Source organism: Sycon ciliatum, chromosome 1 (genome assembly GCF_964019385.1).
Source record: "Sycon ciliatum chromosome 1, ocSycCili1.1, whole genome shotgun sequence".
Classification (NCBI taxonomy): domain Eukaryota; kingdom Metazoa; phylum Porifera; class Calcarea; order Leucosolenida; family Sycettidae; genus Sycon; species Sycon ciliatum.
The window spans coordinates 62,619,945-62,636,171 of NC_088643.1; the positions used below are offsets into that span (position 1 = coordinate 62,619,945).

Below are 16,227 nucleotides of genomic sequence, written 5' to 3' on the forward strand. Positions count from 1 at the left end.
CACACACTGAATACAGTCTGGCAAACAAGAGCAGGGTTGCACACTGAATACAGTCTGGCAAACAAGAGCAGGGTTGCACACTGAATACAGTCTGGCAAACAAGAGCAGGGTTCCACACTGAATACAGTCTGGCAAACAAGAGCAGGGTTACACACTGAATACAGTCTGGCAAACAAGAGCAGGGTTGCACACTGAATACAGTCTGGCAAACAAGAGCAGGGTTGCACACTGAATACAGTCTGGCAAACAAGAGCAGGGTTGCACACTGAATACAGTCTGGCAAACAAGAGCAGGGTTGCACACTGAATACAGTCTGGCAAACAAGAGCAGGGTTGCACACTGAATACAGTCTGGCAAACAAGAGCAGGGTTGCACACTGAATACAGTCTGGCAAACAAGAGCAGGGTTGCACACTGAATACAGTCTGGCAAACAAGAGCAGGGTTGCACACTGAATACAGTCTGGCAAACAAGAGCAGGGTTGCACACTGAATACAGTCTGGCAAACAAGAGCAGGGTTGCACACTGAATACAGTCTGGCAAACAAGAGCAGGGTTGCACAAATAAGGTCAAGAAAAGACATGCACAGCACAGGCCAACAAACACGCACCGAGGGAAGTGTTTGCAAGTCGCAAGTCAAAGAAACTCATGCCATGCCCTCTCGAACACAAATTCTTGGCCACTGTACGGGGTGCTAGAATAAATAAACAAGAAAACACATCGAGCAGTGCCAACATGTGCACAGCAGATGCAGGTGTATCTTCTTGGGGAAATTCCACTGTCCACGTACCACCGCATGCAGCACTTAAAACGTTATTATCAACATCGTCAAGTCATTGCACTGAAACACCAGGTACACCACACTTACAATGCACTCATCCTCAACGTTGCCATTCTTCTCGCTGGAGTTATCACGGTCCAAACCCTCCAAATCATCCAAGGCCGACCGCTGCATTTCAGCAGCCATCTCCTCAGTGCGTCCTTGGCTGTCTGAATGATTGTTCACTGCAATATCAGCAGCACCAACAACAGTGGTTTCTTCCTTTGTGGCACTGCCAGTATTGCTGCTACAACCGCTACTGGAGCTGAAGTGAGAAGAAACATATTTCTGACCCGTGCTGGGATCAACGGCATCATCCAATGCGACTGCCACCACCGAGACACTGCAGAGAAAGCAATTTACATGACAAGAAGGCAGTAGGGTGGGATGAGAGATTGATACAGAAGTATGAAAAACATGGTACAAGGCCATGACACCGCACAATAGCCGGCAAGTGCAAAATCTACCTTGTGCATGTATCTACCTTGTGCATGTACCTACTACCTACCTACCTACCCATCTACCCACCCATCTACCTACCTACCTACCCACCCACCTACCTACCCACCCACCCATCTATCCACTCACCTACCCACCTACCTACCCACCCACCCATCTACCTACCTACCTACCCACCTACCTACCTACCTACCTACCCACCCATCTACCTACCTACCTACCTACCCACCCACCCACCCACCCACCTACCTACCCACCCACCCACAAAGCTGATGAAAGGCTTGTATTGGATAGCCAAAGAAGACATTGCTATAGGCAATTGGCAGGGTCTCACAGGCGACTTCCATGATGGCGCAAGTGTTGATGATTCCAACGGACGCCGTGCCAGAATTGCCCAGTAGACTAGCAGTGATGCGAGAGACGATTATCCACAGGCTCCTCATGGTGTGCTCCTACAGCACTAGGAAGTCTGAGATGAAGAGCTGCACATTCACGAGCATTGCTGCTGACGAGTCAAAGGACATGGGTAACATATTGCAGCTTATCATATACCTACAGCTGTGTGAGGGATATGCCTGTGTCATAGTGTGCATCAGAGGTGTACTGACACTAAGTGAAGAGTGCAGTGCCGACAACATCATAACAGCCACCAAGGACTGGGCAAGTAGCACTGGAGTCAACCTCAGCCAGTGTCATCTTGGGTCAGACGCGGCATGCACATTCGCAGGCCGCATCAACGGATTAGCCACACAGCTTCAACGAGAACTCCCGTTAATGAAGTGGATCCACCAAGCAGTGCATGAAAGAGCTTTCACAACCACAGCTGCTGTAGCAAATGCTGGGTATTGTTGGGTATTGGCGGGTAGTGTAAACTCGAGCATTGCTGCTGACGAGTCAAAGGACATCGGTAACATATTGCAGCTTATCATACGCCTACGGCTGTGTGAGGGATATGCCTGTGTCATAGTGTGCATCAGAGGTGTACTGACACTGAGTGAAGAGTGCAGTGCCGACAACATCATAACAGCCACCAAGGACTGGGAAAGTAGCACTGGAGTCAACCTCAGCCAGTGCCATCTTGGGTCAGACGCGGCATGCACATTCGCAGGCCGCATCAACGGATTAGCCACACAGCTTCAACGAGAACTCCCGTTAATGAAGTGGATCCACCAAGAAGTGCATGGAAAAGCTTTCACAACCACAGCTGCTGTAGCAAATGCTGGGTATTGTTGGGTATTGGTGGGTAGTGCTACTGTGTAGACTCGAGCCTGCACTAGGTGTGGAGTCTACCGATACTGATATAATTCACCCGTCCGCGAAGCTCGTCTGCATACAATTCACTCACTCTTAAACGATCCGTCCGTGAAGCTTGCAGAGCCGTTGTAAGGCCGGTGGCTGTCACATGATAGTGCAATATCTACATTCCTGTCTTTGTATGCAGCAGATGTACTGGCCTTGGACAGGCTACCGGCTACCTGGCCCTGTGGAGAGCGGTTCACTGTGGACCATGCCCAGAAATGTAAGCGGTCGGGCTTCATTCATATGCGCCATGATGAGGTCACCGATTTCCTAGCCTCATGCTTGAAAGAGATCCGCAACGATGTGGAAGTTGAGCCGACGCTGCAACCCATCACCGGTGAAACCTTTCGCTACCGTACTGCCAACGTTGAGTCCGATGCGCGAGCAGACATCCGGGTGCGGGGCTTTTGGAACCAAAGCCGCAATGCATTCTTTGATACGAGGGTGTTTTATCCCCACGCATCGAGCTATGGTCCAAGCCCATTGCAGCTGTTTATCGCAAGTTGGAAGGTGCCAAGAAGCGGGAGTATGGCGAGAGAGTCAACTAAGTTGAACATGGCTCGTTTACACCGCTGGTCTTCTCCTCTTGTGGGGGAATGGGTCCAGAGGCAAACATCGCAGTCAAGCGGATTGCTGATGCTCTTGCTTCTAAGCGAAAGTAGAGCTACAGCAAAGTCGTTTGTTGGATGTGTTGCTGCTTGGCTTTCTCTTTTGCCAGGTCTGCCAGCCGGTGTGTTCGAGGATCACGCTCCGTTCGCCGTCGTCACGTCGACCTTGCGCCTATCGACCTCGTCCAGGCTGAGGCTCGTCTGACCCAGCATTAGACTGTGTTCACAGCCATTTTAGCTCCCTCCTAATAGACTGTTTTCAGAGCCCTTTTTTAATAGCTCCTTCCGTATAAGACTGTTTTCACAGCCAGTTCAGCTCATTTTCTCTCTGTTGAGGTTGCGCTTGTGTTTATTTTGCCCGTTGTACTGGCCTGAAGTAGTTACATGGTATGTGTCCATTAGTGAATAAGTACGTCAGCTATTGCAGGATGAGCAGTGGAACTACTCGGACCATGCTATGCAAAGTCGTTTGTGTGTGCGATGCTCGAGAAGAGTCCTCGCGGGCATCTACCCCCCCCCCCTCATCACAAAATCCATACACCAAGAGAAAATTCCCACCTCCCCCTTCTCCTCCCCCCCCCCCCCCCCGCGTTCTCAGCGACTGGTTGGAATTCCCCTCTATAATGTAGTATCTACCTAGTACTTACCTACTTACCTACCCCATACCTACATGTACATACCTACCTACTTACCTACCCAATACCTACCTACTTACCTACCCCATACCTACATGTACATACCTACCCACTTACCTACCCCATACCTACCTACTTACCTACCCCATACCTACATGTACATACCTACCCACTTACCTACCCCATACCTACCTACTTACCTACCCCATACCTACATGTACATACCTACCCACTTACCTACCCCATACCTACCTACTTACCTACCCCATACCTACATGTACATACCTACCCACTTACCTACCCCATACCTACCTACTTACCTACCCCATACCTACATGTACATACCTACCCACTTACCTACCCCATACCTACCTACTTACCCACCACATACCTACATGTACATACCTACATGTACTTACCACCCATGCACCGGCACTACTACTACTACATGACTGTACTACTAGTGTACTACGCTGATTACCTACCGGGGTGTTGTACCACCTGATAAGTCAGCAGCCGAAGACAGAACGTGATGGAAGTCCTCATCAATCGAGAACCTGAACATGATGCAACGTACCGCAAAGACAAGCAGGCTCAGCTATTGGCAATGCCAGGAAATCGATACATAGGCCACAATTTGCTTGAACAAGTCGAGGGTAGTCAGGCAGATCTACTCCAGGAAATAACATTGAAATTTGTTTACCTAAAGGGGTAGGTGGTGTCTTCACTGAACACAGCCTGGGCAGTCTTGCGGTCGCCAATCTGTTGCTTGGAAAACTGAAGGAAGGGAACAGAAGGAAGAAATCAAGAGAGGGACTGGACGAATAGAAGAAGGCATGCGCAATCCAACACTGCTAAACATACATTTTAGGATGAAAACTGTCCAGCTTTCATGCATTCTGACATCGTGAAAGCGGAACAGGCGGTAGAACAGCACAACACGCACACCGCGTTAATAACATGGACAGTGCGTTGCACTGAAACTCCGGGGAGGAGCGAACAAGCTCTCCGTCCAGCAAAGGCTCTGGCATGCAGAGCAGCGGGTACATCATGCTACGAAAGAAGCACAAGTACAGTAGACGAAGGAAGGGGTGTAGCAAGTCTGATGTGCCAGGCCCAGTTTTTCAGCGCATGCAACACTCCCAGAAAAAAACATGAGGGTATTGCCGAACATAGCATAACATAGGATATCCATAATTTAACAGGTAGACCAGGACAGCTACAAGGACAGCCGCGGTTGGCCGGACTTGGACCAGTGCGAGTTTTAGCATTTACCAGACACAATCAATTTACAGGACATCCCAGAAACAAAACAAAAACAAACAAAAAACACTGCCTGTTCTCTATTACCACGAAGGCCTTCCTTAGCACTGCTTCATCGTCTGTTCTTGCAGCACGATTGCACCCTGTCAATATTGGACGAGAAACAAGCAAGACAAAGAATCATTGGAGAATACATGCGCACTATACATTGCACACCCATTCTAGTCGGGTCATGAGTACAGTGCACTGAATGAAGACAACAAAACACGCACACAATTCAGTGAATACAAGCACCAGAAAGAGAGAAAAGTCCGAACCAACACTCTGCACATAGCTAGCCAGCCAGCCATGCACGCACGCACGCACGCACGCACACACACACACACACACACACACACACACTATGCACCATGCACGCAAATCTTTTAGCGACGATAGCGGACAAACTGGACACACACACACACACACATATCTTACATTCTCTTGCCCGGACAGCATCCTTTATTTTCTTATCCAACACCAAGCGTGCATCCAACACCGGATCAGCCTGTCGCTGGACCATGTCATGTGCTTCGCTAAGTAGCTCTTCTTCTCTGCAAAACATATATGCATACATACATGCATACATACACGCATACATGCACACACACACACACACACACACACACACACACGCGCATGCACACACGCACGCACGCACACACACACACACACACACACACACACACACACACAACAAATAGACACAGTGCACACAAGAACAAAAACATAAAGAGAAGAGACAGAGACACAGCTGAATATTGCTCCCTTGAAGTATACAACATCTATGACATGAAGTACTTCGAATTCACTTCAAAAATTATCGCACGAATAAGACCTACAGTTGCCCAAGTGCGCAACTCCAATTTGTGTGTGTGTGTGTGTGGGGGGGGGGGGGGGGGGGGTTGAAGTCTTGTCATAAGTGGTGCATCACCCACACCAATCAGTAGCATACATTCAGAACGGGAGACAAGTGCCTGTTAAAGCCGGGACCATGCCAAAACGGTGGGAACTGTGCATCTACGATATTGAAAAGCACTGTAGCCAAACACATTTACGTTAACAGCCCTGCCTACCTTTTCTGAAGGCAACGGTGAAGCTGGACAAAATTTTTGTGGATATTCTCCATCACAGTCAGACTGGACTCCCTAAGATCTTTTAGAGTCGACGAAGTTTGCTGTTGGGCACACACGAAAAAGCATACATACATGCAACAAACGACAAAAACAAAACAAAAACGGCCAACATTGGCATCAAACACATACAAACAGTATCAAGATCAGGAAAAGCACCAGAACCAGAACCAGCGCCAGCACCAGCACGACCACCCGCCGCTAGCACCAGCATCAACATCAGAACTACCAGCATCAACATCAGTATTACTAGCATCAACATCAGTACTAGCACCAGCATCAACATCAGTACTAGCACCAGCATCAACATCAGTACTACTAGTATCAACATCAGTACTAGCACCAGCATCAACATCAGTACTAGCACCAGCATCAACATCAGTACTAGCACCAGCATCAACATCAGTACTAGCAAGCGACCAACAGACCACAAAATGAAAACTACACCACACAGAATGTATTCGCATACCAGAAAGGTTCTATGGGTACAAAGCGCACAAAGTTCTAGCCGACAGGAAAAATACAGAAACTTGAACACAAAACGAGTAAGTCAACACAATACACATACCACAACGTTGACCCCCCCCCCCCCCTGTTGACCCACTGAACTGATATGTATTGCGTCAAGCAGCGCATGCTCCGGTTCGTTTGACATAATAATTCTGGCATGCACTGTATTTATATTGGTTATATAAGTGGACCCCTCCGTGTACTCTGGGCCTCGACATTGGCAGTAAGACCCCGGTTGAAGTTCGATTTTTCGGTCATAAAAGGTCGATTTATAGCCGGTAAAATGCGACACACTGAAGTCGCTTCAAATGGTGGAGTTTCGGGGTGGATCAATGGTACTGTACCGACCATACACTTCCGGACCATGTGAAATTGTGAATACTATGTTACTCCTCCTCACCGACAAGGCATCAGACAGACTTCGGGTGTGTATCTCCAAGTCTTTCTCCATAGCAGCAACCTCTTCACGCATCTTTGGGAGCTGAACGTACAACAAGCAGACAATAAAAAACAACAATTTAACAAACAAGAGATGCTCAACCAAGGGGAATTGAAGTTTGCTTGCGGACAGTCCCGCATTACGCCAGGGCATTCGTACACATCTTATAAAGGAGACAATAACAATATTGCCCCTGCATTTCGCTTTAGATGGTGACAGGAGTCACACAGAATGTATATGTGTGGGGAAAAAGAGGAGGCACAACAATTTAGTGCTGTCCGATCATTGCAGTATGCTTGAAAGTCTGAGTCAAACAGTTTAACAGTTATCTGCCCTTCTCTGTCTGTGTAGCTGGCTTCCCCCAAGAGTATTTACTTCCATGCAATCCTTCAGGGCACCCCAGCACATCTGAGTATTTACTACCATGCAATCCTTCAGGGCGCCCCAGCACATCTGGCTAGCTGAGCAAATACCACCTTGCATTCGGGCACTAGCATAGATACACTGGAACGTGCCATTCATCTGATGAAGGGGTCTTCGGAATCCTAAAATACCTAAACATACTGTGAACGAAACTGAGACTGCCAGCTGGTGTAGCTGGTGAGTTCTCTACCACCTGTTACTTCCATTAAACATAAGCAGCATTCCGTATGCACCCGCAGCATGCGTCACGCACCCCCCCCCCCCCCCCCCCCTCCCCCCACCCACACCCACACCAACCCACCCACACCAACCCACCCACACCAACCCACCCACACCCACCCACGCCCACACCAACCCACCCACACCCACCCACCCACCCACAGCTTATCTCACCTGTGTTTGGATTGGGACGACGTTGTGGTCAAAATGTTTGCTCTGAGAGGCGCCCAGGTTGGCAATGCACATGACACAAACAGGCAGGTTATCATCGCAACAGTACAACTCCACATTGGTTCCGGGATGCTCCGCACAGAAAATGCTGCTCAGACCTCTGCAGAACACAAACGCACAGGGGAAGAACGGCGTGGTGCTCATTTATACACTGACAAATGATACAATTTACAGTAGTTTCCGGACAAAATACAGACATCTACTCTAATTTCAGAAATTTTCGGTGCTCAATATTTTCGGTATGAGGGCAAAAGGCCAGGTTAGGTGAACAGAAATTTTCGGTACAGAGAAGCAGTTCCCTATTGGATTATGTGTGTTAGTGTTTGTTCGGTGTATTGAAATTTTAGGTATGAAGCAGGGATGCACCGAAAGTACCGAAAATAAAAGTACACCGAAAATTTGTGAAATTAGAGTACCCTGTTGATCACAGTTAATTTGACCATGGTAGTATATAAGGCACACTGACACTTTTTCGGGTGAATACTGGTGTTTAAAGTGCGGCTTATAGTTATACTCCGGAAAATACGGTAGCTCCTGTTCCAGTGTAGAAAGACAGGCTGCATTACAGCTATTACCAGGAGTACATATACAGCGAAGTGCTAAATCTAACGAGTTAAGCCTAGTTCACATTCGACGGGGCGCGACGGGACGCGACGTAAGGATCGACGGGAAACGACGGGACAGTCTGACGGCGTCCAATGTGAACGCCAGGAACGGGAACGCAACCGTACTGCCGTACAGATCGGGAAGCGACGGGAAGAGTTGGATCGATCCAACTTTTCATACCGTAGACGGGCGTAGAAGACGGGGACGCAAGCGTACAAAACAGCTGCATTTTGAGTGTGAACAGGAGACGGCGTCGTGTGCCGACTACTCCCGATTCGTACTTGGAAATTTTTAGCATTTCGAACACCGCGCTTCCCATGATAACTCGCAGAATGGCTAACACGAGTTGAATTTTACCAAGATAATGTCTGATATCACATATGACCACTGCTCTGCGAAAACCGACCTTAGGTGCTATTTTGGCGAAATTGAGTTTGTGCTGGATTGTTGACCCATGACCCTTTCTTCAACGTCTGGTGAAGTTTTAGGTGGATTGCATACATATTCAGTTAGATACAATGACAATTTCTTTGCACTTTTCCTGCAATTTTTGGAGGAAAATAGCAAAAATCCAGGATTTTATGCTACATTTCGGAACCAATGCTGTGAGAATTCAAGCAGCATGATTGCAACCAAACTTTGCAGAATAAATCTGTATGTCATAATCCTCAAAAGGAAAGGTTTATGATGGCATTGGATCTTCCTGTTGTGGAGATAGACACATTCTATCTCTGTTCTGTGGATGGTGTTGCTCACGAATCTGGTGGAAGAGGTATTTGGCTCTGTTTGAGGATATGCCAGCCGGAGTGATGCGTAGAGGCAGGTGCAAAGTAGTGAAGAAGCTAGGATCAATGCCGGGTTAAAGGATATTGATAGTTTTATCTGGTACTGGTAGTTAGAACATCTAGTTATGTCTACATCAGCCGCACACATTGTTTCGTAATCGGTGATATCATGGCAGTCTCTTTTCCAAATCTTGCCAAACGTACTGTATGCAGCTTTGCCACCAGGCTTTGTGAACGCCTGGTGAACAAGCTTCTTCGTAGTGATACTGGGCAAATACATGTAGGTTGGTACTGGCTTGTTGTGCCCATGTGGAGGCGCAGGTTAAGGGAGGCCATGAACTATAGCATAATACTAGCATAGCGTACTGCTCTATAAAATGCTTCAGCTCCACAACATCTTCCACAGGCAGTGCATTCCAGAGTTCATTCAATTCCTGTGTTGGGCTGATTTTACTTGCACTGACAGCAGCCTGCACAGATTTCAGCACCCAGGGCTTGATCCTGGAGGCACACACAAAGACTTCCTGACATGCATGTACATGACTTCCACACCAGCCACTGACTGTACTTCAGTAGTTCAGAGTAGTATTGTTGAGCCCCATCTATCACCAGATCACATCTCCCAGCATGCTGGACGCGCTGGGTAGCCTCACCACGTCTCCTGAGCACGTCTAGCTTTCCGCCTACACACAAGCAGCGATCTGTCTTGATCAGGACCTGCGCTGTGTGCTGTAAGTGTAAGCAAGGTTTCAAGTGTCACGCTCTTGAAACAGCACCAGTGCGGAACACCTACAGCGCTTGTCAAACTTGTCACGCGCCTCCTGGATTGTAGACAGTACTTGAACCGATTTTTCTTGGTCTGCACTCTGTTTATTGCCGGCATTGAGGGGCTGGGCTGGTGGCAGAACCGACGCCTGATCGAAATTCTCCTCCGCATCACCGTCCAGCTCGATCAGCGTTACGTCCTGCGATTCCACATCCGACTCTTCTCGGCACTACTGTCATCAGAACTGCGATTGGACCAGGCCAAAAAAATGACTATTCATCGTGAAGGAGTTCGGCTAAAACCTCTGGGGAGAAGCCCACAGCAATTTGAGCTAGCGACCGTCTTCTGCTTCGTTCCGCCATGACTCTCACCTTGTAATCTTCAAAAATCGACAGATCGTGACGTTTTGTTCTTTTTCTCGAAAAAATTACGAAGCACCTAAGGTCGGTTTTCGCAGAGCACGGGTCAAATTATGGTATTTAGGGATAGCTCAGGAGCGTGACAGATGAACTGTTATATTATTTCCTGGAGCTATTATTTGAATGGCACACCTTTCGAAGCTACTTTTTTGGTCTTCATGAAAACCTAGTGTTGTGGATTTGATTCCGCTTCATTGAAGGAGAAATAATTGAAAAGAAGTCCCGAAAAACAAGAAATTAGGTCCAAAAGTCACCCCGTCACGGACCGTGACTTATGACCGTCGCTGTTCGCTGTTGAACGACGCAACGACTGCAGCATGTCGTGTCGTACGAATCGTACAAGATTTTACAGCTCACCTCAGCCTTCCCGACAGGCCCTTACATCCCGTACCGTCAGCGTTCCGTCGAATGTGAACTAGGCTTTAACGAGGAGAAATCTGTGGTAAAAAAACGCTATAGTATATACACAAAAGAAATCGATACTTATACTGTTGCTAGCGAGCGTTGAGAATGAGTGAGAATCGTTACCTTTGGTACACGTAAATCGGTCAATTTTAGGAAATCGTTATAATAGCAGCTCATTAGAATAATGGCTTTTACAATATTCTGTTGTAGCACTTAGTAGCTGGTGCTCAATGATTTTACTTTGTTGTTTCAGCACTCTCTGATTCTTCTTCTAAATTTTTAGAGCTAGAGACAGAGAGTTCTATATAAAGATGTATTTTGAGTCGAAGTTTTTCCCTCAACTCCACATAAGAATCAGGATGCCTCACCCGTACTACGTCCATAAGAATTGTAGTTACAGAAATGTAACCAATTATGTCCTCCTGTGTTTGGAGGGTGTGTGCAGGATCTGTGTGTCGGGAGGTATTTCGGGTACAGCCATTCTGAAAAAGCAGCAGAAGCAGCAGGAACATTCATTGTGACATGTCAACAGTGAATGTCCCACATACCTGAGCTCGAGTGGAAGACGCTTGTGCTTGCTGTTGGCCATATTGAACGGCTCGTGGATCTGCACAGCAACGGAGCACCGAAAACAAAAAGGAACTGAAAATTGACAATCGATGCTAAGCACCCAGTAAACACGTGTCTCTGCTTTAGGAATAATCTTCTGGGCATCGTGCCATCATGCCATCATGCCCGTGTAACAGAGGAAAAAAAACTAGAGCCTAGCGTGTCAGTAAATAGGAAACGGAATACACGCACTTGGTTGATGCCGGTGCGTAACGCCAGAACTCAAAACTTCGTTGCAATCTGAAGACGATTCGCTTGCTGGTGATGACGGGGCTTGCGCCGACACCTGGTCAAGTGGTTCGTGAGATCGATAAGCCAGCGGCAAAGAGGATCAATCACAGTGTTGCAGATTTGTGCCGACAGCAACTTCGACTCTCATGAGCGCTGTTCTCAGCAACGTAGCAGGTAAGGTACAAGTATTCGAACTAGTAGGTTTGAATTGGAATGTCATGAACTTTGAATTATCGGTGCTAATTTCTGTGCCGAAGGTATCACCCATGCTCACAAAGCACTTCGAAATATTATGAGTACTGCTGTTCGTACCTACTTCGAATTATCAAACTCATTTGCATGGACGTTGTACAGGCAGAAATCGGTGCATGGAAAATGTTCGAAAGAAGCAGGACCTTCGAATGACACCAATTTCGAATTATCAGTATTCTACTGTATAGACGAAGAATGGAAAGAACGAAGATCTTGAGAACTGAAATTGATCGAGGATCCACAGCTGCGACCCACAGCTGCGACCCACAGTTAACTGGGAACTCGTGGCCTGGCACAAGGGAAGAATGAATGCAGCGAATGGGATTTTCGGTCGTTGACCACTTTGTGGTGGGTCTGATTTACTCACCTCCCACCGCTTTACGAGCTGCATCTGCGCCTTGATCCTTGAGGGTGGTGGCGTTCCCACGGGTGCGGAAAACTCGACCTCTAATCGAGTCTCAGACGAACCGGTAATTTTTTAGACGATCCACAAGGCTCACACTCGCGAAGGTACTTTGAGGGCTATCGCGATCCAGCAATACCATTGCGCTCCCCTCATACGCACACGTATGATTAAACTGTATAATATGAGATTTCTATGCCAACAAACAAGCCTGAACAGCGGGAACATACCTCATCGAAACACGGATCACAGTAGGTGGCATCGCACACTTCACAGCAGGCTGTCGATTCGCCTTCACACTCTATGCACGGATGGCGGTGAGACGCAGAGTGCGACTCGGAAGATGGCGGGTCAGAAAGCTTGACGTCAGAAAACCTGGCAAGCCGATTGAAGACATTCTCCTGTCAACAGGACATGGACACATGAACAGCCGAAGAATATTTCACAAAGCTATACCCAGCCGAAAAGCATAGATTTAACGTCAAAATAGGACACTGGGTGGCTGCTTTGACGGTCTTCAACCATCTAAAGTCAGCATACAAACACCAAAAAACATCGATCTCAAAGTAGACGCCTACAGATAAGCAGGCTGGTGCAAGCAAGTGCAAAACATGTACTCAGTGGCAGGGTGATAGCATTACGTTGAAACAACGGGTTTTAGTGCGTTTAGACCTACCCGTTCTGAGATCTGCAGGCTCAATCCACCAGGGCCATACCACTTCTTCACTGTCGTCTCGTCAGATGGTGAACTTCTCCTGATGGGAAACGAACAACGACAAAACTGGGTGATTAGATTAGAGTGCAAAGAAGAACACCCATACCTAGAAACCATACCTAGAAACTACCCACCCACTTGTACCTGCTCACTGTTTACCAATAGCTATGCGGCTCTCCCCAAAAGATAGGGAAAGAAGAACTGCCTTATGACAAGCACACTCGGATATCCAAACTTGGGTGGTGGATGTGTGGGTGCTATCAAAAAAAGAGATACCAACTGGCTGGCACATATCCGCAGCCTTTCTTTAATATGTCGTGCAAAACTACACGCCCATAGGCGCATGCACACATAGCGGTGTTCTTTTTAGCTTTCGCATCCAGCTGGTGGAAAATTGGAAATCCTTGCTTTACAGAGCAGGTGGTCAGGACGTTTAATCTAGCATTGGGCTTGCCACACCACAGACAATGCGTGGAGACATGGTATAACAAACAGATTGGCAACTATCAATGCAATACATGATGTCAATTAGCAAATGTGTAGCGTCGCACCTCCTTGCTTTGTTGTCCTGTTGCATGGCGATGTGCCCAGTCACATAGCAATCACAATTGAGATAGTGAATGCTTTTGACACCATCTTCAAACGCTGTTTCGTCCTGGGAGCAGAAAGTACACAAAATGTGCGCATATCCATTTACATACCAACACACACACGCACACACACACACACGCACACGCACACACACACACAGCCTAGACCTAAGATAGGCGCATTCAAAGCTGATCAGAGCGAAACTGAAACTAAGCTCAATCATTACTATGTTAATCAGGATTAGTGGCATGTCACCTCGCGGGTTTTTTAGTACTCCCTGATTTGAAGTGACTTTTCTGGTCAGGAAATCCCTACTTTTTGGTCTTTTTCATATATTTTTTCCGGCACACACATCACACCACATACTTCAGCGTGCACTGGCTGTTGGTAACCACGCAGGAGAATGAAAGAAAAGTCAGGAGGAGTCCGAGAAAGAAGAAAGACGTGTGTGACCATAATCGTCGAGAATTGGAACCCGCAACCTCACTGCACCATATGGGACACACACACACACACACACACACACACACACACACACACGCACATTCACTTACGCGGCAGAATGGACATATGACGAAGCCATGGCGGGATGGCTTAAATCGGCCCTGTCCAGCCAGGCACGCTCGGATGCAAACTTCACACAAGTCATGGCCACACGGCAACAACAAGGGGAGCCTTGAGCGTGGGCCTGAATCTGCCAGGCAAACAAAAGACAACAATGATCTTCAGAAGCATATCTATTGGGTCACTAGCTGTCTTATCTGTTTTATAATAATTAAGTTTAAGCACCAAGAACGGCACTAAATTTTGTTTGGTCAAGTAAAGTTACATGTACAATTATCTTAGTAAATGTTGCACTTCACGTAAGTCAGTGCTCTCCAAAAAAGGTGCTAATAGTATTCAAGACCATTGGAGCCGGAGAGGCACATGTCTTATCTATTTTATAATATATGACACAATGACATTCGGTTCATGAAATGCAATACAGAAATACTGTGGTGTCTTGGACATAAGATTTTGACTTCGCAATGAGAGTCGCTGAGGATTATTGCGCGACATGTGTCCAACTGTATTCTTCAGAAGTTCTGTGCAGCAAAAGAAAGTGATGATGCAGGGATGAATTTATCCTGTATCGCATCGCAGTTTGCGATGCATAATAGATCTACTGCTACTCAAAAGTCACCGTGACTCGCAGAAAATTGCGATACATACAGGCTATCCATGCCTAGCCTGCGCTGTCAAGTAACATGCATACAGTGCAGTGTATGTGGTGCAGGCACTCTCAATCTGCATGCACATGTATGCTTCAGTCGTTCTTTTTGCAAACGGGCTTTCAGGCATCACTTTCCAAAAGGACAATGTGGTAAACACCCAACCTTCAAAGAAAAATGCTAATCAAAATAAAAGACTGCTACACAACTGTGATTTCGTATAGCAGAAACTGCTATGCAAAAATATGACAGCAAATTCATCCCTGTGATGATTATGGGATGGCAGCTGAGTTTTACTCATCATCTCTGATAAATAATCAAACGCAATGTACTGTATGAACAAAAATAAACTCGCACTCATGTCAAACAACAAAGTAGCAAAGGTTTTGTTCCAGAACGTTTTCTTGTCACATTCATCAATGGAATCTCGTGACTGAAAGAAAATGGATGACCAACAAAAAGGATATAACTTATATTAAGAACAAGAAAACGTTCTAGAACAAAACCTTCGGTACTTTGTTGTTTGACATGAGCGCCAGTTTAATTTTGTTCATTGCTATTTTACTGTTATTATCTCCATACCGACTATTTTTTAAAGGTACTGTAGTTTTTTTTCTAAATAAAAGGAAGATTGGCATGAACTGTACACGACTATCGGGAGCAAAGGTGTCGAAATGGTGTTGTACAAAAATGGCTGATATAATGATGTACCTTGACTAACGTTACATGACACAGAGTAGGGTCTTTCGCAACTTGGACAGCAATGGAAAGTCGGTCTTAGGTCCACTGGACGATCCTGACTACTTCTTCGGTGCCTTTGAGGCATGCTACCACGCGGGAAAAGCCAGCAAGTCAGCTCGCGATAGAAACCATCCACAGAGTCAGTGGAACGACAAAACCATTCACAGCAACACACGGGAGCAAATACAAGGCATGAAGTCAGCCACTATCAATTTTCTTCTGCAAGCTTGAAAAGGTAAAAATGTAAATGACTGTTCATTTCGTTTTCAAGTAATGAATGTGTATACTATTTTGAATTTCTGAATCCTGTCTCTTGCATGCACCAAGAGTTCATAACCCTTGCATGCACTCTTCAAATAATTCAATACCGCAGCGCAGTGCAGTATTACCATGATGACGTAGACTATGACACTAGA

At 46.7% G+C, this 16,227-nt stretch overlaps 1 protein-coding gene across 1 annotated transcript in view; it reads right to left on the reverse strand.

The window, feature by feature from the left end:
- The window catches only part of LOC135804782 (uncharacterized), a 49,078-nt gene extending 32,972 nt beyond the window's left edge, over nucleotides 1–16,106 (reverse strand). The window contains exons 1-14 of the mRNA XM_065318738.1: nucleotides 15,782–16,106; nucleotides 14,414–14,553; nucleotides 13,820–13,923; nucleotides 13,230–13,308; nucleotides 12,784–12,954; nucleotides 11,607–11,665; nucleotides 8,021–8,177; nucleotides 7,166–7,246; nucleotides 6,199–6,299; nucleotides 5,561–5,676; nucleotides 5,171–5,226; nucleotides 4,524–4,597; nucleotides 4,306–4,377; nucleotides 868–1,162 (exon numbers count right to left, since the gene is read on the reverse strand). Coding sequence (XP_065174810.1) covers nucleotides 868–1,162; nucleotides 4,306–4,377; nucleotides 4,524–4,597; nucleotides 5,171–5,226; nucleotides 5,561–5,676; nucleotides 6,199–6,299; nucleotides 7,166–7,246; nucleotides 8,021–8,177; nucleotides 11,607–11,665; nucleotides 12,784–12,954; nucleotides 13,230–13,308; nucleotides 13,820–13,923; nucleotides 14,414–14,553; nucleotides 15,782–15,896 — 1,620 coding nt within the window. The 5' untranslated portion in view covers nucleotides 15,897–16,106. The remainder of the gene's footprint in view (nucleotides 1–867; nucleotides 1,163–4,305; nucleotides 4,378–4,523; nucleotides 4,598–5,170; nucleotides 5,227–5,560; nucleotides 5,677–6,198; nucleotides 6,300–7,165; nucleotides 7,247–8,020; nucleotides 8,178–11,606; nucleotides 11,666–12,783; nucleotides 12,955–13,229; nucleotides 13,309–13,819; nucleotides 13,924–14,413; nucleotides 14,554–15,781) is intronic.
- Nucleotides 16,107–16,227: the final 121 nt, after the last annotated feature.